Genomic DNA, 27,110 nt, shown 5'->3' on the forward strand with positions numbered 1-27,110 from the left:
AAGCTGGACGGCACGTCTAAACCAAATCTCCTCTGGAATTTCCATTTCCTTATTGCAAATGCCTAAGAACAGCAAAGTAGTAAAAAGAGAGATAGATGATGATGTCATCGAATCAGTCAAGGACCTCTTATCCAATGAAGATTCCGTTGAAGATGCTTTTAAAAAAAGCGAATTGTCAGTTAATGACCCAGAGGACAAAGATGTAGATGTAGAAGAGGGATCTGATGTAGAAGATGAGCGACCAGCCTGGAATAGCAAACTTCAATATATTCTGGCCCAAGTTGGATTTTCTGTAGGCTTGGGAAATGTGTGGCGTTTTCCATACCTGTGTCAAAAAAATGGTGGAGGTAAGTCTGTCTGTTGAACTGAGGGAGGTAGTTAATGTATGGTTCAGTATTACTTTCTTATCCTATTCCTAGCACTGAGGTATTCAAATGTCTTAACATCCCCAAAGCAGCTGCTGATAGAAAGTGAGATCGATAATTTTGAAGACAGGAGCAAGCAAATTGTTTCATGTTTTCTTCCTCTGCTACAGACTTAATGAAAAATCTCACCTCTGTAGTTCATACTACATGGTGAGAAAATGCCCCATTGTTGCCAATAGGAATTTTCTTATCAATGCAAAGAACAATTTTAAAAAAGCAATTTCAGCAGAAATTCAGCAGTGGAAAATGTTGAACTCTCTTGCGTGCTCACCAGCTGAACTACTGATAATAAGCGGTCCAACCAATATCAGTTGCTTACATTTTTATTTTTAAAAGTTTACATGTTATATAGTTTTATGAAAAGCATTGCCTGGTTTGATCCCTGAATGTTTATATCTTTCACAACTATTTTTTTTCTTTTAAAACACTAAAGAAAGTTGATTGTAATTCAGAGGCTTTCATAGTTTATACCATGAAAATAAAAGATTACATGTTACATTTGTTAAAGTTCCCTCACATGAAAATTACAAGAACCCATTACAAGAATGTTTGTTTGTGTGTGTGTGTGTGTGTGTGTGCATGGAGAAGTTATATAGCCATCCTGTCCCTTAAGATATTCCAAGGGGGAGATAGAAGTTATATAAAACATTATAGATCGGGCCATGACATTACATCTATGTCTTTTTTTGAAATATAATTCTGTTTACTCAAAAGTCAACTTCATTGTATTTATGTAGAATTGTGGTATTAGTCCTTTTGATAGAACTATTTGCTAATATAGATATATTCATAATTAACTCCACCAATTGTTTACACTAGTATGGATCAAAAAAGAGAATCATATAGTCCTATATAGTTTCAAGAATAAAAGAAAAAGAGAAAATTTGAATTTATAAGATTTTTAAGAGTTGTAGTTATAAGGTTTGTTAAACATTTTAATTTAATTTATTTTTAAAAATACTATGTATTCTCCCCTCCCCCAAGTAAATGTCTGAATCTTTATAGCTGGAATTTATTTTAACATTTTTTGAGAGTAAACATCCAGATTGCAAATTGCAGGCAATTTTTCCTGTAGTTGCAAAAGAGACCATCAGTAGCTTCCTGCTGCTCTTCACAGTTACTGGATTTCATGTAATTAATGAATTGTTTGACACTGAAGCTAGCAGAGATATTTAGTGATAGGCTGTTTGGCATGCAATGTAATTATCTCGTAATCACTGCATGCAAACTACATAGGAAGAATTATTTACTAATTGATAGAACACTGTATATTTTATTCATGATATGTTTATTGGACAGTTGATCTTAACAAGTTTTGATCATTCTCATTTATGGTTGCATCAACCCACCTTAAGCCAAGTTGGGGGCAACATTATTTTTTCCACATGCTACAAACATTGGTGAAGGAATAGCATACAAATTACATATATTATAACTATTACTGTCAAAAACTACATATTCATTTATATATCTATGCAAACATTTTTATCTTTGTATAAAAAAATCAAGGCAACAAATTATAGAGGGGCAGAATTAAGATCATGTGAAGTGTTAATATCATTTTATAATGCCTTGGTAAGACCATACTTGGCATTTTGCATCCAGTTTTGGTCGCCAAGGTATAAAAAAAGATGTTGAGACTCTAGAAAGAGTGCAGAGAAGAGCAACAAAGATGAATAGGCTAAAACATATGAAGAATTGGGTAGAAGAATTGGGTAGTTCAATGAAAAGAAGGACTAAGGGTGACATGATACCAGTGTTCCAATATCTCCCTCAAGGAAGAGGGAATCAAGCTATTATCCAAAGCACCTGAAGGCAGGACAAGAAGCAACGGGTGGAAACTAATCAAGGAGAGAAGCAACCTAGAAATAAGGAGAAATTTCCTGACAGTTAGAATAATTAATCAGTGGAACGACTTGCCTCCAGAAGTTGTGGGTACTCCGTCACTGGAGGTTTTTAAGAAGAGACTGGACAGCCATTTGTCTGAAATGGTGTAGGGTTTCCTGCTTGAGCAGGGAGTTGGACTAGAAGACCTTCAAGGTCCCTTCCAACTCTGTTATTCCATGATTCTGTTATAGATGTAAATTAAAGCAGTATTTCCAAATTAAATAAGTCATACATTGGCTCAAACAGAACCTTTGTTTAGGAGACAGTATTTACAACTGATGGAGTTGGGTGCTTTTCCTACTCTAAATACTGCAAAAGAAAAGAGAAAAATCTCTTCCTTTCCTGAACATATCCTGTACTTTTGAGCAAAATTACAGAAATAGAAAAATGTTACAAAAATGAATATCAGGTGGTTAAGCAGATGAGAATGATTATTTTTGTTTAAGATCCTAAAGATAACCACAATATAGTAACATTAGGTATCCTTTGGAAAGAATTATATAAAATATGTCTATCTGTGTTTTAATGTCATAATATCACTTGGACTTTGCTCTAAAGATTGTTCAGTATATGAATATTACTCATCCTCTGTTTGACAGGTGCCTATCTTGTGCCATATTTAATCTTGCTGCTGATCATAGGAATACCACTTTTTTTCCTGGAACTTTCAGTGGGTCAAAGAATCCGGCGTGGGAGCATTGGGGTATGGAATTACATCAGTCCCAAGCTTGGTGGAATTGGATTTGCAAGTTGCATAGTAAGTAACTTCAGATTTTGTGGTTCTCAAATCTTAATATGTAATGGGAATGTTCAGTTTTTTGCTATCTTAAGATGTCAAGCTTGTAGTATCAGTTCTAACTCGGTTGAATTATTCAAAGAAATGATGAGATCCATTCTTTGGGTGTGTCCAAGCAGAAGGTAGATAGTTACTGTCTGTATGGAGCAGTTTAATTTGGATTCCTACATAGATGAGGGGATTGGACTGAATAGCCAAAGTTGCTCCTTTACATCTCTATGATTTTATAAAAGGTAAGATAAAAAATCAATTAAAAAAGACATATTGAAATCTAAAACTTAATTTCTTTCTATTGGTTAGGAGAAAATCATTGTTCTTCCTGGGGAATCTGATATCTTCTCCAAAGTTTTAGCAATGCAAAGATGGTGATGCCCTTTGCAGAGTACTATTTTCTCTGTATTTTTGAACAATCTGAAAGAATCAGAATGTATAGCAGCATGTCTACATTAAATAGATAGATAGATAGATAGATAGATAGATAGATAGATAGATAGATAGATAGATTACCATCCTTCTTGTCCTAATAAATGAGATGAGAGGCAATGACTTTTAACTTCATTTAAGTTGTTCTGCTATCAAATGATCAGTCTTGTGATCAATAATCACACTGAACTAACCCTGTTATTTATTTATTTATTTGTTTGTTTATTTATTAAATTTGTATACTGCCTATCTCACTGTCTCAAGTGATAAAGATGCTGTACAGGTTTTGTTACCTGGTGGCACATTTTAGCTGTTTCTCATTTGAAAAGAAACAACATTGTTTCCCATTTGCTGTTTCTTATGTGAGTCCTCAAGAAGCAACTGAAGTAACAGGTTAATAAAATGATATTCCCAGAATGTAAAGGACCAAAATTATCAGGCTGCTTAAAACTCTGAGATACATATATGTGTGTGCATTTTGCATATGTATAAATACATATTACATACATGTGCAAACATATATACAAACGTGCACACTACAGACAAAAGTTACTTACGTTTAAAACAAAAACTGACATTTTATTGAAAGGTTTTGGTGAAGTGATCTGAGGAATTTCTGGAATCAAAAAATATACATACATGAGACATGGCTGCCAATCCTTGGGGAAAAAAATCAGTTTGCCCTTGAACTATACTGGGCCTGTTGCTTCATCAGTTCAGGAGATAATTCAACCAGAGGGCAGGATTAAATGGGTCTCGGGCAGGGTGAAATGTCACAAAATGAGTCATAGAACATAGCTGAAGTGATGAATCTATCTGGGAAAAATACAATGAGATTTCAGTATTTGCAGCTCTGTCAGAACAGAATGTGCAGTACTGGAATAAAGAGAGAACTCAAAAATGATTCAGAGTTTGGTCCGTGCATAAACACTGCAATTCTTTACTATTGTTCAAACCAATCCATCCTTTTTCAAGGCTTTTGTGCCCCTAATAGAAGCGTTGCATTAACTTAAAAATAGATTACCTAAAAACAACAGAAAGCTGGAAAACAAATTGGGCTAGGTTGATGAATAACAGATGGATTAAGGGTGCCATAGTTAGACTGCAAAAATCCAGGTATTGTAAATGTTAGATAGCACGAGTTAGCAAGAGTTAATTTTTCTGTGTTTATTTGGTGTCATCTAGTGGCAATTGGGAGTTCTACTGCCTGATTATTTGTGATGCCCTCAACCCCCGCTGACAGAAGAAAAAAGGACATCACTGGCAGTTCTTCCTATGAGGATTATATTGCAAGGATTGCTTCCAATTGGGAACAGCAATCCTGAATGGCACTTAAATTAAAACAAAAGCAGCACTTTCAATTGACCCAGAAACCTACTAGTCTGTGATTTGTCTGTGAGCTGCAATGCAGGCCATATGCTCATGGTGGGGAGTACCATCCATCCAGCAGGCTGCTGCATTCTGTATCAAAGTTACAGTAGTTCACATAAAGTGCATTGCAATAATCCAAGTGAGTGCTTATTTTGCTAGGCTTATATGCTCCTCCATTCATGTCTGACTCAGAACAACTTATAGATCTTCAAAACACTCCTGTATTTTAATTAACATTAAAACCTAACCAGAGGGCTAAGAAGTTTGAGGGTTGTGTTGAGGGATCTCAGCTGTTCCTAGTACTGCACTTTTCTAGAGAAAGCTCTGATGTTGTTCCTGGGATCTATTGGAGCCGCTGTCCCAGCTTAATGGGCCTATAAAAATCTAACATAGTTATGGGCTCTCTGATAGATAGTGATAAGGACATGGGTCACTGTTGTGACATTTTTCTTTTCCAGATAGGACTGTAACTACTGCACCTTTCAGAGCCGAGAAAGTCTCCAACAGCCACAGCTTCCACTTACTTATTAAACAGTAGCCCTGCATACTGGACAGCTCCTAATCACAGAACTGCTGTCTCAGAGATATGGCTTCTCTGTCAAGAGAAAACCCCAAGTTTTACATGGGCTCCCATTTAATCTATTTCTTCCCGTCCAAATCCAACAGTCTTAAGGAATCTACTTTTAATGGCATCTCTGGCAGCTTTGGGATGGCAATGTTCAGTTGAATTTAATGCATAATAATGATTCTTCATTCCCTAACTGACAGTAGCTCTCCCAGTGACTTTGTAAAAATATTAAAAAGCTTTGGAGGCTGGATCAAACCCTGAGATACCCACAGAAGAGTGGTCACTGCATTGATTTCTTCTGCCTTGCCACTGACTGAAATTGCTAATTAAGGAACTGAAAAGAAACGACTCCAATCCCTAGTCAGTTCAGGCAGTCCAGAAAGATGCCATATGCAATGGTAACCAAGACTGCTTAATGTAAAATAGGACTAGGAGGGGTGTCAAAAAATGATAAATCAAGCAAGGTTGTCCTTGTCCTGTGCCCATCCCTAAACACTGTCTAAAAGGATTTAGATACTCTGCTTCTTCCAGGACATGTGGCACATCCTCAATAGCATTTTCCCCAAAGAGGAGTTTGGAGACTAGATAGTAATTGCTAAAAACAGCTGATCCAGAGAGGGTCCCTTCAGTAGGAGGAACAGCACAGATATGTTAGCTTTAAGAAAGATGCTGTGTTCTGGAGCAGTTCTTCCGAATCATTTCTGAAACATGCATAGAACTAATGTGCATTTATGAAAACTGTATTATAAATGTTTGCTTCTTTCACAGGTATGTTTTTTTGTGGCCCTGTATTACAATGTCATCATTGGATGGAGTTTGTTTTACTTATCTCAGTCCTTTCAGCATCCATTACCATGGGACCAGTGTCCCTTGGTGAAAAATTCTTCACATACCTGTAAGTGTTAATTGTAGGAATGTATTGTCTTTTCTCTCTCTTTTGAACAATACACTTTTTACTGAAGCCTTTAAGTGTTTTTTCTTTAAATAGTGAACAAAATGAAAAATAAATAGGTGTAGGTAATTTGGTTCACAATATTTGATCTGGCAGCGTTGTTAAATAAATTTGTTTTCTCCCATCACCATTATTAGCTTTATAATAAAACTATTCTTATCAACCCCTGTATCCCATCATTAAGTATTGGAAGAGTGACTAAGAGCTGGAGAGGCCAGTTAGATAAGCCATGTGTCTTTGTAATGAACTGGCAGATTTAGAGAAGGCACTGAAGCATGTTGTAGAACTTCAATAGCTTTATCATCCATCACATATTGCAATACAGTATGCTGAATTAATGTGCTGAAGTAGGAGCAGAGAGACCCAAGTTGATGTCAACTCCCATTTGGTGACTTTGGGCCATTCTTTCCTGGTTAAAGGAGGAGTCCCTGCAGATTTTACTCTGCTAGTTGTTACCGACTATAGGGGGTGGTGTTCATCTTCATTTCCAGGCCATTGAGCCAGGACTGTCCAAAAACATTTCCACGGTCATGTGGCCAGCATGACATCACGGAATGCTGTTACTTTCCCATTGAAGTGATACCTCTTTATCTACTTGCGTTTGCCTTTTTTGGCAGGAGCTGGGGTAAGGATGGAGCTCACCCTGTCATGTGGCACTCAGGTCTCGAATCTGGGCTGCTGGCTTTCCAGCCTACAAACACAGCTGAGATACTGTGCTGCCCTTTCCTGGTTAGCATACTAGTAAATCATGGCATACTGAGTGGCCACTATTCACCAAAATGGCCTTTGGACAATGTTAATGGGGAAATCATCAGGTTCCATTTTGAATATTAATCAAAAGAGTGATATTATAGATTTGACTTTAGAATGAATTACTCTGAAAACAAGATTTTCTTCCCATTCTTTTTACAATAGTCTTTCCCAACCTGTTGCCCTCGAGGTATATTGTCCTACAATCCCTATCAGTGAATGCAATACACTGGAGGAAATCTAGTTGGTGAAGATTAATCTATTACCTCAAAATTTATCATACATTCCAATTTTTTATTATGCACATAGTGCAAAAAAAGAGAGAAGGGAATCTTCTAAAGAGCTCCATCAAAATGTGTGATCAATTTTAAAGTTGAGATCGAAATCATTGCAAACCCCAAATATTCTGACTGGAAACAAATGAAGTAAGTAACTTTTAAATGTAAAATTAAATTTAAATGTAAAGTGTCTCCAGCTCATTTAATGGAAGAGAGTTAGAATTAATTGGCTTTAACAAATGTTAACATGTTAATATCACTTCCCTTGACAGTGGAAAATGCATGTTCTGAAACCTTTCCTTGTTGCATGCCAAATATTTTCTATTGCTTATAAACACAGTTTGTAAATAACTTTCAGACTGAATTTCACACTAAGGACTCTCTTGTTACATTCACTCTATTTCCATAAAGTTCAAACAGTAGAAAGCCCAAGAGAATAAAGGAAATGCTTGTGAACAATCAGACTATAATCTGTCTGCTTGATAAATCAGCAAGATTTAAGTAATCATAGAGGGCCATAACCTTTATGGCATATCCAGTAAAATGCAGTCTATCTTTTAATTTTATTTATCACATGATGATCAAGTAATAGAAAGAAATCTTAATTGCCTGATAGAAATATATATATATATATATAATTTTGAAATGTTACCACAGTCTACTTTCTGAGGTAACTGTTTTGTATTGCTTCTTGGTATTTGAATCATACAAATACTTATAAATTAATATTATTCTAGAATGAATGACTTTTCTTAAACTCCATATTTGAGATAAAATATATGGTTCAGGGGCGAAAAACGATTCAGCCATTTGGCTTATATTCAGTGCTTTTTCTAAGAGTTTAATTGAAGGGAATTTCCTGTCAGAATTTTTTCAAAAGAAGGGGGAAAAGAAGAAAATGCAGAAAAAGGTAGGTAGATGCCACAGAATTCAGGGACTTTATTTACAACTAAGAAATTATAGTAAATAATTCATGAAAACTGTGGCATAAGTTGACTTATTTTTAATATAGTATACTTTCCCTCATGTGTATTGATTCTCATTCCTTTGAAGCTGGATATTTCTGAAGGAAAAACAAGAGAGAATTTAGTTTAATGCAGCTTATTCCTTCCTTCTAGTTTGTCATGCATCTGGCCAAATATGATGAGATCACCTTGTTATCCTTTCTAACTATCCTGATTTCATTCTCTCTACTCTAGTCAGGGGACAAAAAGTTAAGTCCTCTCAACTGCTTGAGGTTCCATACACAGATATGAAATTATAGTACACAAAGCCTGTCCTGAACTCATTTAAAATTGGCTGTGTATAGATTCACCTTCAAAAGATAAAGTATGGTTTGCAATACAATGGATAGCTTTTGAGGTATAAGAATACTTTAAAATAATCTTTTTAAGTACTGGACTTTGCAGCTGCCATGCAATTTGAGAAAAAAACCCCCTGTGTTTGGTTTAAGGTATTTCCAGCTGGTACTACATCTGCACTTAATACTCTTTGAATCTTATTTTACCCTTTGAATCTGGATTATTTCAGAGCTGTTATTTAAAATAGCACTGTACTGCAAAATCCCTTTAATTGTTCTCATTCAAGTGAAGGGGAAAACAATTGTTCTGAATGAGGTGCAGGGCTCTTGTAGTTATGAGATGTAGGGCTCTTGTAGTGTAGTGTAGTGTAGTGTAGTGTAGTGTAGTGTAGTGTAGTGTAGTGTAGTGTAGTGTAGTGTAGTGTAGTGTAGTGTAGTGTAGTGTAGATCAAGTAGTGGGCAATGAGTGTTGCCCCTTCCATTGTACATTCATCCCTCTGTAACTTCCTTGGCTTCCAACACCTCAATAAATCCCAAGAGAAGACACCAAGAAAGATCCTGGGGCCTTCTTCTTTCCCAGTGAGGAAGCAGAGACAATCAGAGAGATAAACTTGAAAATATAACCAACAGAAATTAGAAACAAAGTAAAAATGATTACGAGACTAGTGGAGGAAAATAAACATCTTTTGCATAGGAGAAGAAACCATCTGGGAAATTGAAAGAAAGAGATTGACAGAGTTCAAGAGTTTAAAAAGTCTTGAACTGCTTTTGAAGACAATATGGGACTAACTGTTATTATTGACATTGTAGAGGTTTAGAACAACATGCCAATAAAATATTTATAGTTTGGCTCATTTTTCTGAATTCTTAAATGTAAATATCTAAATATGGTCCAAAAGGCAGAGCAGCAGATTGTAGCAATTGCCTTAAGGCTTTTGGACTACTTCAAAAAATGTTGCATTACTTTATAACTGTGTTCTCTTCTCTTCTCTTCTCTTCTCTTCTCTTCTCTTCTCTTCTCTTCTCTTCTCTTCTCTTCTCTTCTCTTTTCCCTCTCTCTTTCCCTCTCCCTCTCCCTCTCCCTCTCCCTCTCCTCTTCTCATTTTCTGGTTAGTTGTGGAGCCAGAATGTGAAAAAAGCTCAGCTACGACGTATTACTGGTACAGAGAAGCACTCAATATTTCCAATTCTATATCTGAGAGTGGAGGATTGAATTGGAAAATGACCATCTGCTTATTGGCTGCATGGGTTATGGTGTGCCTGGCAATGATTAAAGGCATCCAATCTTCAGGCAAAGTGAGTATTGCCACCTACATTCTTATTCACCACACCCTTTTGCCTATTTTGCCATAAGGTTTGCATGGGCAAGCTTGAAGATATGACTCACTGAGTGTGCTTGTGTATGTTTCTTTATACTTTCAAGTAGAAAAATGTTGGTACAATAATTTTTAAATTATAGTCTGCTAAAAAAAAAACCATCTTTGAATAAAAGAAGGGATTATTGTGGCATGAGAACCTTGATCTCTTTTCATTTGCTATGAATAATACTTATAATTACATCTCAGCACTTAATTAAAAAGAAAAGAAAAGAAAACCCAACTGAGTGAGGTTACTAGCTCTATTTTTGAGCATAGTTTGCTTTATTAATTTGATTTGGACTAAGTCTGAGAAATAGTGACACAGTCAGTTCAAGTATCAAAAATTTGTGATATAATCATATAGGAGACTTCAACAGCAAGAAAAAGATCACTCAAACAGACATGCAATCTTTTAAGGAAACTGTGAGTGGGGAGACAGAGCTGAACAGTTTTGCATCACTGAAAGAAGATTGGACCTGAAGTAAAATGAGAGCACAGAGCAGTTGGGGTTCAGAATAGGTAGTACAGAAGATAACATGGCTTTATTTGAAGAAGATACATAGGGTGTAAAAGAGAACCAAATAGAAGTATTAAAACTAATCACCTAAATTAACCATGTTGAGGAAGAAAATAATCAAGATGAGCAAAAACGATGGTGCCATCAAGTTGGGGTTGATTCCTAGTGATCATATGAACACCACAGTAGCACATCCAGAAAGTATCATTGTTTGACTTCAGATTTTCACCCATTTTTATGCAGCCATAATTTTTGAATTATCAAGCTAAAAATTATCAATTTCATCTGGAGGTAAGTTTCATACTAAGCGAACCTCGTTACACTAAGCACTTAATCGTCCTTGCATCCTTCTCTGTAAACCTCCCAGATCCATTAAGTGTCAACTTTTGGCCTATAATGCTAGACTAGACCAGCCGGTGATCCAGCAGGGCTCTATTCATTTCTTGTGAGCCATTCACTACTCATTTGGACCATTCTATAATATGCCTAAAATTTAGTTTGCATATTTTGATTTCTACTGCATTGAGGAAGAAAACATTATTTATAGTATGTGGAGATAGTTGATTAAGGCTTTTATATGACATCCTTTAGATTGATGAAACATTTTTATATATATTTCATATCTTGTTTTGTTTTTCTGCAATTATATTCATATGGAAATATTTGATTGTAGTGAAATGTAGACTGACAATACCATTTATTAAGAAAATTATGCTTTCGATCAGGGGTCAGGAACTATGGACCTTTTATGACCTTTGGACTTCAACTCCCAGAATTCCTGAGCCAGCATGGCTGACTAAGGAATTCTGGAAGCTGAAGCACACAAGTCATAAAGGGGCCATAGTTCCCCACCTCTGCTTTAGATACTTTGTTTCAAAGATGGGTTGTCATTCAGTGCAATCACTTCTAAATTCACTATTCATAATGGCTTTCACTTTTTTTTTCTCAGCTAGAACAACAGCAGCTGTCAACAAACTTTTTTTTTTTTAAGATTTTATTGATTTTCTTTTACATACATGTGTTAATTTTTCAACCAACCATCAGTCTGGGCTCAGCTATGCTAATACATATTCAATTCTTAATCCTTCATTCTCTCCTCTAGCCAACAATAAAATAAGTCCCAAGTTTGGTAGTAATCTGTGTCTTCTTTATCTTTCAATCTCATAGTTAATCTGTCCATCTCTGCGCATTCCAATATTTTTCTGATTGTTTCTTCCTCTAATGGTAGTCCTTCTTCCAATATTGCACAAAGTTTATTCTCGCTGCTGTGGTGACGTGTAAAATCAAATATAGACTTTGCTTATTAATCTTTTCAGATTAACCTAGTAAGAAAAGTTCAGGTTTAAAAATAAAAATGTTCACCTAATATTTTTTCTAACCACGCATGTATCTTTTTCCAATAAGCCTTTGCCACATGTCCACCAAATGTGATAGTATGTGCCTGAGTTGTGCTTACATTTCCAACATCTATCTGTCATATTTTTAAACATTTTTGCTAATCTTGCTGGTGGCACATGCCATCTATAAAACATTTTATATAAGTTTTCTTTATATGAAGTTGACATTGTTAATTTGTAATTTCTCTCCCATAGCTTTGCCACTTTTCTAGTTCTATATTGTAGCCAAAGTTTTTCGCCCATCTTATCATTGTTTCTTTAACTTGTTCACTTTCCATTTCCAAAATTAACAAAAAAATATACATTTTCTTAATTAATTTCTCATCTGAGGTTAACAAAATCTTATCAAATACAGTTTGATCTTTATAGAATCCATACATTTTCACATCTTTTTCATATCTATTTTGCATCTGTAAATATGTCCACCACGACAGGTTGATCCCCTGATTTTCCAGTTCTTGCTTAGATTTTAAATTCAACAAACTTTGGCTGACATCAAAAACCTAAATGGATTTGGACTTGAAGTGGAGACCACTGGACTGTAGATTAGACTGAGAGGTTAAGAAAACATGTTTTAAAAAAGGCAATGGCCAGCCTCCATATTATTCCAGGAAAATTAGATGGACGTGGTCATAAAGTCACCAAGAACTGAGCTTTATCTCTTATATTAATAATTTATTACCTGCTCTTCAGGGCATGGTAATAATAATAATAATAATAATAACAACAACAACAACAACAACAATAACAAATAATAATAATAATAATAATAATAATAATAATAATAATAATAATAATAATAATAATAATAATAATAATAATAATAATAATAATAATGTTGGAAGAGACCTTGGAGGTCTTCTAGTCCAACCCCCCTGCTTAGGCAGGAAACCCTATGCCATTTCAGACAAATGGCCGTCCAGTCTCTTCTTAAAAACTTCCAGTGTTGGAGCATTCACAAGTTCTGGAGGCAGGTTGTTCTACTGATTAATTGTTCTAACTGTCAGGAAATTTCTTCGTAGTTCTAGGTTGCTTCTCTCCTTGATTAATTTCTATCCGTTGCTTCTTGTCCTGCCTTCAGGGGCTTTGGAGATTAGCTTGACTCCCTCTTCTTTGGGGCAGCCCCTGAGATATTGGAACACTGCTATCATGTCTCCCCTCGTCCTTCTCTTCATTAAACTAGATATACCCAATTCCAGCAACAGTTCTTTCTTGGAAGAAAGCGTTCTGGCAAAATCCAGAAAGACTTCCAGACAGCAGTCTGAGGCAAATATGCTTTCAGTTTTCCTTTTCTCCAGTGGGCTGCCTTTTTTCTAACGGAAAATATCATTTCTGATGGAGCAAATCATTGGATTTAAACCAGAGGCTTCTGTTTGTCAGTCTATAAATGTAGCATTTCTTTCTTTCTCAGAAACAAACCTCTTTACCTGTCTTGTGCTATTTCTGATAATATCATATTCCAATTATCTAATATCCAGAAACCCACATGAAAGGTAAAAAGGCAAAAGTAATCCCAGAAACTTCCAGAAGTTGTTACTACAATAGCTTTTATGTGATTTTAGCATGGCAGAAGATTCACCTGTGCATGAATTGGACTAAATATTGATTAAATGGCAACTATATTTGATTTTAATTACTTTTAGACATAAAAATAAAATCAAAATTAGTTTTGACCTATCTTTGCAGTCTGTGTCACTGAGCAAGATGATAGTTCACCTTAACCCATGTTGCTGCTGATACAGTGGAGAGATGGGCAAGAAACATACTCCTGATAATGATTTGCTATTTTTAAATTATGGTTTACAGGTATACTGATGTCCTAAATGAATATGGAGTGGGGAATCTTTCTTTTTTATTCAGTGTTTCAACTGGGCAAGAAGGCTTGGGCTTCAGAAAGTACCAAACACAACAATGATTCTTGATATGTTCACTAGTCTTCCCTATAGAGACATGACCAGATCATTATGGTTACTCCTGATGATGATGCTTGTTTCACTACTCTGTTCTCATTTGTTTATTCATTTCAGAATAAAATAATTTCTCATTTCAATGATACACTTATTTCAGTAAAGGAGCAATAACCTTTGTTGGATTTTACAGATCTCTTAAGCGGGCCTTTTCCAACCTGGTGCCTTCTAATAGAGTTTGACTTTTACTGCCAGCCAACCCCAATAAAGGCTCTACTGCAGCGGTTCTCAACCTATGGGTCGCGACCCCATTTGGGGTCGACCGACCATTTCACGGGGGTTGCCAAGCAAGGTTGTCCGCCATTTTTTTCCCCTTTTCCGGCGGGTGCCTTACCTCCCTTGAGCTGGGTCAGCTGGTGGTTGGCCTGCTCCGTCTCTGCCGCTTGCCAGCTACGCCTCGGCCGGTGCAGGGGGTGGAACCACGCATGTGTGGCGCTCCCGGGCAGGGAAAGTCCTCGACTTACGACCAGTTGGGTAGTCCTCGACTTACGACCAGTTTAGTCCTTGACTTACAACCGGCTTAGTCCTCGACCTACGACCGGTTTAGTCCTCGACTTACGACCGGTTGGGGGTCGCGGCATTAAAAAGATTGAGAACCACTGCTCTACTGGCTGGAGATTGGGGCAGTTGTAGTCCATCACTTTTGGAGATTGCCTGTTTGGATTTTTTTTTTAATTTTAACTGTTGAGAGTGTACATGAAATTGACTGTTGAGAGTGTACATGAATTGACTGTTGAGAGTGTACATGAAACCTACATTTCTGACTAGTTCATTGCTATTGTCAGTCAGGGTAGGATGGCTGAGAAATTTTGTTTTGTTTTTAAAATGATTTGCTTTTAATATCTTTCAGATAATGTACTTTAGCTCTCTTTTCCCTTATGTCGTACTTCTGTGCTTTCTAATCAGAGGGCTGCTTTTAAATGGTTCACTGGATGGGATTCGTCATATGTTTACTCCAAAGGTAATGCTTGATTGCTTCTGATCCCATTTACTATTTGCCTTTCAATAGCTTTAATAAACTCATGCTCATAATCAGTTAGAAGGAGTCTACTGATTTGAGATACATGTGCTATGGAAGATAGTTCTAGCTCAAATATAAAAAGTAATTTGTTGTGTGTTTTTAAACTACATCATCACTCTCAGAGGATTAGGAATTTTCCCTCTAATTGGTATTGTCCTTTATTTATATTCAATTTCAGTGGTTTGAGTTTACAGCAGTAGGAAAGACATCCAAAACACTGTATTGGTGTGTTTGATGAAAGAAGAGAAGATAGCTTAGTCTACAACAGGAGGATAACAAATTTATGTTACTCTTATAATGTAACTTTCAAAATTAGATAAAGAAATCCTTGACACATGTACACCCTCCTCTGATTCCCTATTTCAGTTATTTGTCCCCCAGTGCATGGACTGAACCAAATAAGGGGAAGGGGAGAGGCCTCACCAGTCTGCCCCTGCTCTCCTTCATGGGATTAAGGAGTGGAAGCTTAAAGAGAGAGGTTTAATAAAGCTGTGAGGAGTGGCTCAACTCCACTTTGGGGAATGGCTTCAAGGCTACAGCAATCTGATTCAAAGTGATGCCTCAACTTGAACAATTAACTAATTGCCCAAACCAGGAATCATCTTTTATTGTAAAGCTCCAAATAGCATAGCCACAATAACCCAACATTTAAAAGAAAATGCTTTTTCATTCTGTTGTGCCACTTCAAATGGGCACTTCAATCAAATTTTGATCAAAGCAAAATGCCCCTTTGAAGACCTTCACAGCTGCAGCTATTACATAATCTGAATTATCTTAGTACACATTTGAAAAGTGATTAACATGTTGCAAAGTATATAGCTGATTTGTACAAGACAATTCCAAATCTATGTCGAATACTAAGATGTAGCACAGGGGTGTCAAACTCGCAACGTCACATGACGTGTCGTGACGTATCGTGACTTTTTTTGCCATTGCTGGCAATGGAGTGAGCACGGTTTTGCTATGATGCATCCGGCCCGTGGGCTGGCAGTTTGACACCCCTGATGTAGCAGAATCCTGGAAGCATTATTTAAAATTTAATGATGATATAGTAAACCAGAGAATATGAAAAGATTTAGGAAAAGTCAGCTGGAAAGTCTGAAACAGCAGTTGGAAAGAACTAAGATTTATTTAATCCCTTTATATATGGGCCTCAATGATTTTACACCCTGTGCAGCTGGTAATTAATTCTACATGCTGTCCATTTTAGATAAGCAGCTTGTTTGGGCATGTAATAATCCTTTTGAGAACAGACAGATACAAATATCCCTTGCATTAAATATTTTTGCAACAATCTTCTTCAACTTCTGCCCCCAACAGTCATTTATTCCCCTGCTTTATGCCCAGCACTTCACCTTAACTCTTTGCATTGCCAAACACACAGAGAGGTAGGAATTAAATACCTCCTCAGGCTTGGAAGCAATAATAAGAGTTCTGGACTCTGGCTGGATTTTTCTCAGCTACCTATTATTTTAAAGTCAGGCTTCTTCCAGTGCAGAACACCAATTGTTTCACTAATTCAGAGGTACACAATAAAGCCTTCACTGCTTGTTTTTTGGAGTGTTGGAGTAAGTGATATAATATAGGAGGGGCCAGGCTGACATTATTATTTTTTGTTTCAGTTACAATAAACCAAATATTTCAATATGGCTATCTCCATGTACTTATAAGTTCAGTTTAAATCAGAGACTGCCTTCAACATAGCTATATCAAGTATAAGAAAACTATTGTTATAAATTTGCAGTTCAGTATTATGTCTGATAATTTATAATGGTTGCAATGAACTGAGCCACCATCCCAGTATTTTCAGTATATAAAATACTTCTATAAAAGTAAATTTTGAGCCATTCCTAGCTCAATATTGTCTATATATTGACAAGCAGCCAGTCTTTCGGATTTTAAGTCTTCGACAATTCTATCTACTCGAGTCAAATCAAATCTTTATTCTGGTCGAAGACCAGCATAATTCTATCTACAATTCTGTAGCAAAATGTGTGCTTTTTCACTGATACACCTGTTAATCCTCCATCCTATTGAAGTCTACTTAGAAGTAATTATCATAGTTTCCAATGGTTTTTACTTCTAAGGAACATATGGTTGCATCCTTAAGTCCATAAATTCATATTTCATCAAATAAGGAGTAGATGTAGCAATACTTGAGCTAAAAAAACTCAGAGAAATGTTATTACTAAAATGTTGAGGGGAAAATAAAACCAGAAAGAACTTTTCTAGGGTAAAATTACATGACTGAAAATAGTGCCCTATTCAAAAGCAATTGGAAATTGAGAATAAAAACTGTGTATATAGTGCCATCTAGTGATTCAATTATGGTATGTCAACTAGGGAAGATTTGTTTATATGATAAATCTCAATAGAAGTATTTAGATAAAAAATGTTTCCTATTATCAAAATGTACACTTTTAGAGAACAATCACTCTATCAGCTTAGAAAAATATTTGGATTTGCTTTTATTATAAGAATGCATTATATTTAACAAGTATATTGAAATAATGGACTACTTTAAAATTTCTGTTTGTTAGATAATACTACTGACATTTGTCATATATCAAAATCCAGAAGCTGTGATCTTAGATCAGCTTTTAGTGGAGTAAACACCATTGAACTAATAACATGTTCATCAGATTAGACAGGCACAGATGTATGCCATCAATCTGGCTTTAGGTTTAGCTAGTGAGTTGTTCTGTTTTCAGAAAGTAAAATTTCCATTTCCATTGAAGATCTGTTCAAGCTATTTACTTTCTATAATTGATATAAAGGGTGAAAATAATTTTAAAAATTCCCCAAATCTTGGTTTTTCAAAAAATGTTACACATGTTGTTGAATAAATCACTCAAATACTAAAAGCACTTTTTTCTCAAATTCCTGAAAATTGATTTTCCTTTTTTATATAGGAATCATAATTTTACTCTGATTTTGATTTGGAGATTAAGCAGCAATTAATAAGAATTATTTTTAAATATATTTAAAAATAATAATAAGAATTATTCATTCGAATCAGTCATTTATCAATTTAGTTCTTCTGGGTTGTTCTTTGTTATTTCTGACATGCCAAAATTTCTCTGGGCAAATTCCAGTTGTCCTTAAGAACCATATTGACAATATTATTAGTAAAAGTTTATTTTTACCTATACAAATGGAAAATATTAGCAAAATTTTTAATGTCAGTTTTATGTAATATTTAGAATATGTTTTAGCTAATTTTCAAAACAAATAGAAGACAGAATATACTCTTGGTTATCTAGTGCAATGTTTGTCAACTTCCCCAACGTTAAGATGTGTGGACTTAAATTCCCAGAATTCCCCTTGCTGGCTAGGGAATTCTGGAAGTTGAAGTTCACCTATCTTAAAACTGCTGAGGTTGACAAATACTGATCTAGTGACCATTATCAAATTCAGATTTGGCCTGAGCTATGTGTTACCACTGAAAAGTAATATTTAGAATGTTTCCTCATGATTTGTTCCCTCTCTGCTTAATGGAAATGCTGCATTTTGTAGTTGACTTATATTATATCTGATTTCAAACAGCTTGAAATAATGCTGGAGCCTAAGGTCTGGAGAGAAGCTGCTACTCAGGTGTTCTTTGCCTTAGGACTTGGATTTGGTGGAGTCATTGCCTTTTCAAGCTACAACAAGAGAGACAACAACTGCCATTTCGATGCTGTTCTGGTGTCCTTCATCAATTTTTTCACTTCGGTGCTGGCAACTTTAGTGGTGTTTGCTGTTCTGGGCTTCAAAGCAAACATCATAAATGAGAAATGCATTATCCAGTATGAATATTTATCAATTTTTATAGAATATTTCATTGCGGATTTTCCATCCTTATTCTTTTGTGTGATTGTGTGCCTTTGCATTTTTGTGCTTGTTTTACAGAAATTCTCAACAAATTATCAGCCTTCTGAATAGTGGAAATCTCAGCAAGGCTATCATACCTCATCATATTAATTTATCAAGTATTACAGCAGAGGATTATAATCTGGTTTATGATATCATTCAGAAAGTTAAAGAAGAGGAATTTCCTCTGGGTTTGAAACCATGTCAAATTGAAGATGAACTTAATAAGGTCAGAGTAATAATTCAATCCTCATACAAAGTTTACAAATGACCAATTGTTTTAATAAACGTCTAGTCCTTTGAGAATAGTGTTGCTTTTCACTTCCAAGGAATGTACTAAATCAGAACTTTGCCTCAAGTTTCCTTGTTTATGTTCTATCCATTCCCATCCCTATCAAGTTCATAATTGGAACAGTTTATTGCTGATATTAAGAAATGTACAAAATCCATAGCTGGTGTCTTTATTTTTCCATGCAGTAAGCCACTTCTGGCATTCATTCATTCATTCCCATATGGCAGGGGTGTCAAACTGCCAGCCCGCGGGCCAGATGTGTCACACGGAAGCCGCGCCCACCCCATTGCCGGCAATGACAAAACAGTCTCAATTTTTTTTTTCAATTTTAATTTTAAGAAACAGTCTCGATACGTCACACGATGTCATGTGACTCTTGGAATAAAACGATGATCAGACAATCATTTTACTCAGCTTAGCTGTCATAACTGCTTTAAGCAGTATCATCTATCCCTGCTCCTCTTCACTAAGTGTGTTTGTTCACCATGCAGTGTCTCTTCTGTCTTTTCAAGCTTTCTCTTCTTGACCAATTTTAATCACTGAGACTTCTTCTTGACAGGCTGTTCAGGGAACTGGTTTAGCTTTCATTGCCTTCACAGAAGCCATGACACACTTCCCTGCTTCTCCTTTCTGGTCAGTGATGTTTTTCCTGATGCTGGTAAATCTAGGGCTTGGCAGCATGTTTGGAACAATTGAAGGGATCACTACACCTATAGTTGATACCTTCAAAGTGAGAAAAGAAATTCTGACTGGTGAGTTGGCATATGTTTCTTTCTTTGAGGTTATCTACAAGAAAATGACCTCAACAAAGTAGCTTCCTAATTTGATTTTATGGAATGCTTTTTCCCAGTAGAAAAGGTGCTTTTATTCCTCTTCGAAACCCCTCCTATCACAGGACCATTCAGAGCAAATTAGGAGCATGTGCAAGTTACTGCAGGGCAGAGATAGAATTGCCTCCCTTTGATGATAGACGTGATTCTGTCAACAGAAGACCACATGGATTTTATTAGAAGTGTGCCAAGCATTTCAAGTTCAACATTTTCAATAGGCTGTTCTGGTCTCAAAGGAAGCGCTCATGCACTTTTCTGACCTTACTAGCAAGGTCAGAACAGTAATAGAATACTTCCTATGAGGATGGAATAGTCCATCTCAAATATGGAACAGCTGTTTGAAGACAAAAGGGGAATTTTCAAATGGGAATTATTTAACATACTTTTTAGATTCTATTAATCCTTGTTCTGAATATTTAGACCTGCTTGATTGTTACCAGGGCTGGCCATGAAGAGATGCTTTGGAATCAGTGAAAAATCAATGTTTCTTTTTGTGTGCATGTAAGTGCGCCTTTGAGTAAGGGCTCACTCCTGGTGACTGCCTAGAGCAGGGGCCTTCAAACTTGGCCCTTTTATGACTTGTGGACTTCAACTCCCAGAATTCCTCAGCCAGGCACACTGGCTGAGGAATTCTGGGAGTTGAAGTCCACAAGTCATAAAAGGGCTAAGTTTGAAGACCCCTGGCCTAGAGAAGTCCCTAAAGTTCCCTTTACAAGGTTTTTCAAAAGTTTGCCATTGCCATTGCTGTACTGAAGCTTTTAAAGTATCACAGAGTTTCCTATAGGATAATATGAACCCAACTTTTGAAGATAGCTTATCACACAATCCTATGACCTTTCTTTTAAAACACAATTTTGTCTTTTTTTCTTCACACACCTTATGCAAATTTCTCTCTTTTTTAACATTAGTACTCTTCCATTGAAATTTTAAATATTATAACCAGTTTTTCCAAGTATTTAGGACAGATGTGGGTATCCTTTTTGGTGGATAGATACATTTGTGAAGTTGAGTTCTTGTTATAAATGCTCTTAATAAATTGGTGCTCTAGGAAATTTCCTAATTAAAATATAGCTGTCATGATAGATATCAACAGGAAAAAAAATCTTTTTTTCTGGGCAAAAGCATAGCCCCTATGATGACTCATAGTTATATAATCTAAGAATACTTATGGAGACCATAAGTATTATTTTAAATAAAGCTAATGCTAGGTACTATCAGATTATGCTGAAGGTGTTTTTAGGCATCATAGTACCTAAATTATATTATTGTTATTTAGTTATTCCTCTCTGTGTTTCTACTGAGATAAGCACTCAGCAGATAACAATTTTTAAAAATAAATACAGGTAATCCTCGACTTTTGTCTGCAATTGAGCCCAAAATTTCTGCTGCTAAGTGAGACAGTTATTAAGTGATATTTGGCCCCCTTTTACCACCTGTCTTGCCATAGTTGTTAAGTGAATCACTGTAGTTGTTAAGTTATAATATGGTTTTTAAGTGAATCTAGCTTCTCCATTGACTTTGCTTGCCAGAAGGTCACAAACGAAAGTATAAATTAGGGTCAGGAAAGATATCCAAAAGAGAGTCTATCTGTGCCATTCAGCTTCTCATGTTTTCCCAGTTTTAATTTCTTTATCTTTCTGGATACCTTTGCATATTTCCTTTAAGCTCAGATTAAAATTGTTTCATATTTGGTGTGTATTTCTGTAAACTATTTGGAGGCCTTTTTGCCTGATACATGTTCTGTGACAAGCTGCTTCCCTAACACAATACAGTAATGAAAACAATTTCCAAAACAATTTCCTAATGTAGGCATTGGAGAATTACATCAGAACATTTGAAGAAGTATGTTTAAAGAAAAGTTTATTGATTCATATTTCAATTTAAATCAATATATTATATTGGTTGAAATTTGGTTTAAACTAAACATATTTATCTCCATTCTAACATATCATAGTCACAGGAACATAAGAAACTATCTTATATTAAATCAAATCACTGGTCTGCTTAGCCCTGTATTGCTGATTCTGACTTGCAGCAGTTGTCCAAGGTTTGAGAAGAACCTTTTTGTGGCTCTGCCTGCCCATGCCAAGGATGAAATCATAGAACTTCTACCTGGAAAGTATGTGTTATGATCTGAAGCCACTCTCCAAATATTCTATATAATAATAGAATCTTCCCAGTCCTTTTTCATTTCTAACACTGGGAATTTGTAACTAGCTAGGTAGAAAAAGAGTCATTCCTAGTTTTGCCACATATTTCTAGATGAAGATTAGAGAATAAACAAAAAAAGGAAAGAAAATAGCCAAGCTGTAGTTTGATCTCAAAAACAAACAAACAATGACAACAATACCAAAGATATTAATGGATACACAACCTCTACTCTTATTTTCTTTCTGTTTTCTTTCAGTCATTTGCTGTCTTCTAGCGTTCTGCATTGGCCTCATATTTGTGCAGCGGTCTGGTAATTACTTTGTAACAATGTTTGATGACTACTCTGCTACACTGCCTCTACTTATTGTTGTCATTTTGGAGAATATTGCAATGAGTTATGTTTATGGAATAGACAAGTAAGTGCATATTCTGCATTCTTTAATATGCAATACTGCTAATAATTCTGAAGGTTACAATTTTATTGATCTAAAGGGCAGGGTTGTTTTGCTCTATAGGAATGAGTAGAAGATGGCAGAAGTCAGGGAAAATTAGAGAATAAAGAACACTTTTTCTTCCCTGTAAGGATCATTGTCTGCAGTACTAAAATTACATAGATTTATTGAGACAAAGCTTGTATACAGTTGTCCTTCTAATATATTACTTAGTTCTAGCACAACTTATATTGGAGATGCACATCACTAATTGACATGAGTTTGTCAACTATAATAAAGAGACACCAACTAAATTAATAATACTTACCAAAAGTTGTCTTCTAGCTGTTTATTCCAGAAAGATTTTGTAATGCAGAAAAGATAATGGGAGAAATAGCATGCAAAAAGCAGGAAACAAATTGTCAACCTATAGAATGGAGACAGTCTTACCACATCCACACCCTTGCCCACTTCACACAGAACCTAAAAGTATTAGACTCTGACCAACTGGTTTTCATTAATCTTTCATGGAATTGTGTTACAATTCAGAGAAAGGTTGAGCTGGTCTTGGGTAGTTCTTGATAATGGAAGTTCACTTTTATCTTCTCCTGGTCTTTGGTACGTCATTCTTTAAGATAATGTTATAGATTGTACTAGATATATACTGCATTTGTTAACTTTGTTATCCATCATAATTATCATAAAGGGTTATTTATTGAACAAGTTTGCATAGAGGTTACATTCCATTCAAATACGGTTAGTGCTTAGTTTCTGGATATTTAAAGCATCCTTCAGAGACATGCCATAATAGCTGGCAAACATTTGTGGTGAAGTTGATAGATATGATTATCAGATACAGTGACATAATTTCCTCTGTCTCATGCTAGGCATCACAAAGAACACTTAGATAAGAAGCATATTTGCAAGGGTAGCACTGTATTTTTAAAATTATTATCCATAATATTTATAATTCATATATATACTGTATATTTCATGGGAAAGATGTATGTCATTGTTAATACTTTTAATTTTTAAATTAACTAGAATGTTTTGCTTTAATTCATATGTTTAGTAATTCATATATGTTGGGATGGCAACTCTCAGAATTTCCATGTGGCTATTCATAGTATCTTGGAAACTAGAATTTTGGGAAAGACTACAGTGGCTTTTGAATTAATAAAATGTCTCCTGTTTTCCAGATTTATGGAAGATTTGAAAGATATGCTTGGCTTTTCACCAAATCAATTCTATTATTATACATGGAAATATATTTCTCCAATTGTTTTATTATCTTTGCTGGTAGCAAGTATTATCCAAATGGTATTAAGCCCCCCTAGTTACAGTGCATGGATTGAAGACAAGGTGAGTGATGCCTAAAACAAAAAAAAAAAAAAGAGAGAGAGAAAGAATATGGAGCATTAATAATTTTAATGGTGCATATATAAAGGGTATATGTTATAATAAGCATATAGAAAAGAAGCAATTTAAAGTTATAATGTATGTCTTGAAAGACTATATCAAATAACTTATAATACCCAATAAGCATGTTTCCTCACTAAGAATCAGCATTGTGACTAAAACTTCTTAGCATTGTCCTCTGGGCAGGAGGGGGGGTATAAGTTGTAGATGATGACGAAGATGATGATGATAATAATGATGACAACTCCAAAAATCTCTTAGTAAAATAAATTGGATGGGGCAGAGATGCTCTAGTGCAATAGTCCCCAATCTCCAGTCAGTGGCCTGTTAGGAACTAGGCCTCACAACAAACCCTACAGTAAATTGCACATGTGAGAGGTCTAGGTTGCATGCTTCTCCTACCTCCCTGGTTAATTGACAAATTGTCTTCCACAAAACCAGTCTCTGGTGCCAAAAAGGTTGGAGACTGTTGCTTTAGTGTCAGACAGTATGATTGGATTCCACTTCTTACTCTATGTAATAAAGTAAGCTATTCAGGCAAATCCTATGTTTAAGCCATGATGAGAAATCTCTAGCCAGTAGCATCAGTCTATGAGGCATTTTTACTCAGCTGTAAATGCTTCTAATTAAAATCCTCCCCACTTTCAAAGCCTTAGCCCATATTCCCTTCCCAGATAACAGCCATATTTTGGGCTTCATTTCACCTCACCTTTTCCATCTAAAAAATCAAGAGGTGTGTTATGACCCAGGTGGTCAAGGCAAGGCAGGCCTTTAGAGAATTCCTTATTTGTCTTAACAAATGTTCCAGCCAACGGCACTCCAATAACCAGTAAGGCTCCACCCTCACGCTACCCTGAAGGCAGCCACCCTCAGTCCCTCAAACAACAGCCCCTATAGTACCAAGAAAGCCCCCAGAGTAGGAGCATGCTCACAGGGCAAGGTCCAGAGTTCCAAGTCCAATCCACCAGGCAGGGTCCAGGCCCAATACAAGGGCAGTCCTTGGGACAAGAAACAGAAAAGAAGTACTTCAAAGCCCCAGTGAAGCAAAGGCCAAACGTAACCACCAGAGAAGGGCGAGGTCCAAAACAAAATGTGAAGAGCAATCTTCCAAGTGAGGCAAGGCAAACAGCAACAGGCACGAGTAAAAGCTGGGGGAGTATAAACAATTGTTCCTGGCAAAGACTAACTCCCCACGGCTTCTCCTTAAGTTACTCCCCTCCAGGTGTTCCTTGTGAGGAGTGGGGCAACCTCCTCCCAAGTAGCCTTGCAGCCTTTCTCTGGGCTTGCCTACATTCCACCCTCCTTGCCCTTGGATCTACTGGAGCAGGCAGCTGTTCTTTGTCAGAGGAGATTGGCTGCCTATCAGCACCACTGCCGGTCAGTAGCCGATTCTTCCCTGTGTCTGTGCAGACAGGCATCTCTCTGTCTGATTGACCACCTCCCCCAATGCCTGAAGGGCCCAGGACAGCATCATCCTCAGCCCATGGCATGCCTTCCCTGTTGGAAGGTCCCAGCTCCATCTCTTCCTTCTCCTCCTCTGAACTGGCCTCTGAGGGGGCCATGATAGGGTGTCATGTTGCTTCCTAAGATTGGGATTAAGCCATTTATAAACTGGTAGTTGAACAGAGAGGGCAATTATGTGTTGACTTATCATGAAAACATGTGCTAATGATACTTCTCTTGGACCATGCAGGCAAGTAAGGAGTTGCAGAACTACCCAACATGGGGGCTGATTGTTTGCATATCTCTAATTGCTCTGGCAATGCTCCCTGTCCCAGTTGTCTACTTGATTCGCCGCTGCAACCTTATTGACGATACTTCAGGTAGTTTGGCAGCTGTTTCCTATAAAAGAGGGCACATTATCAAGGAACCAGTGAATCTTGAGGGAGATGATACCAGCCTGATCCATGGAAAGAGTCCAAGTGAAGGGCCTTTTCCAACCTTTGGCAAAAACATTTACCGAAAACAGTCTGGCTCTCCAGCAGTGGACACTGCCCCCAACGGTCGTTATGGTATCGGCTACATAATGGCAAACATGTCAGATATGCCAGAGTCTGACTTGTAGCTGCTAAGCAGTATTGATGTCTCTGCTTCTATTAAGCTACTGAACATTTGTTCTCTTAAGAGAAGTGATCAGCTTCCCTTACTAGAGTGCAATCTCAGGTGCCCCATGACTTCATCCTTCAAAATATCGTGACATGTGGTACAGAAAGCTTGAAAAAAATTCCCTTTGGCTTGATTTTCTGGTTTCCATTTGTACTGAAGGGAATGCATATAACAATAAATTAATAATGGCCTAGCTTTGTCAAAAAAATGCCAATTTTTAAAACAAAATTATTTTTGCATTTAATTTGAAATTTTTCTATCTTTAAAGTACAGGTGTTACCTCAGTTTGTAGCAATTTTTTAAGTGAATTCATATTTCTCTACTGCTGTAATTGGAAAGTCCTCCTTTGTTCCCGCAACTTAAGTCCCCTTCTGTGTATTGGAAAAATTAGTTCCAAAGAATTCACCAAGCCTGTATTTACTGCACTTATTTGTACATATGTTTTGTAGATATCCTATACTTTTTTTAAGCTATCACAGTTGCTTAGGCTACTTGCTGAGTTTTAAGAAAACGAAACAACATTTAAAGCCCTGCAGATTATTTTCTTACACGTAATAGCTGTATAGAGCAGTAGTATTAGACTACCAAGTATGATTATGCTGGAAACACAGAATTCTTCACTCTCTGGGGAACTGCATATGATGTGGCTGTATTTTACATACTGTATTTGGTTTTTCAGTGTGAAAATGATATAAGCATGAGTCGCTCTGAGACTCTTACGAAACTGTGCAGATTCTGCATTTTTCTAAGCTGTGTGCCTAAAACAAACAAACAAAAAGACCCCCTCTTCCTACTATTTATTGTGGTTACAAGATTACATACATTATATTTATATACAATATACTTGTAATGTACATATGTATAGTAATAATGTATGTAACTGCTTCAAAACCTGAAGCGATATGGCTTTTTAAAAAATATGTTTTGCTTTTGTTTTCATGCAAAGAGGAAATCTCCTCATCCCATCAATAATCATCAAGAACTGTATGCCATTACATTTAAACTAAGAATAAAGAGTG

The 27,110-nt window shown here is 36.3% G+C and overlaps 1 protein-coding gene across 1 annotated transcript; it reads left to right on the forward strand.

Annotated features, from left to right (window-relative positions):
• The first annotated feature begins 19 nt into the window (after positions 1-19).
• Positions 20-27,110, forward strand: SLC6A15 (solute carrier family 6 member 15). Its single transcript, XM_015818196.1, has 11 exons — positions 20-347; positions 2,912-3,069; positions 6,239-6,365; positions 9,865-10,046; positions 14,840-14,950; positions 18,557-18,798; positions 18,902-19,091; positions 19,714-19,906; positions 22,392-22,551; positions 23,766-23,928; positions 25,679-27,110. Exons 1-11 carry the CDS (start codon positions 59-61, stop codon positions 26,048-26,050), a joined length of 2,187 nt encoding a protein of 728 aa, XP_015673682.1. The 5' UTR covers positions 20-58; the 3' UTR covers positions 26,051-27,110.

Source organism: Protobothrops mucrosquamatus, unplaced genomic scaffold (genome assembly GCF_001527695.2).
Source record: "Protobothrops mucrosquamatus isolate PMUCROS unplaced genomic scaffold, P.Mucros_1.0 scaffold700, whole genome shotgun sequence".
Classification (NCBI taxonomy): Eukaryota; Metazoa; Chordata; class Lepidosauria; order Squamata; family Viperidae; genus Protobothrops; species Protobothrops mucrosquamatus.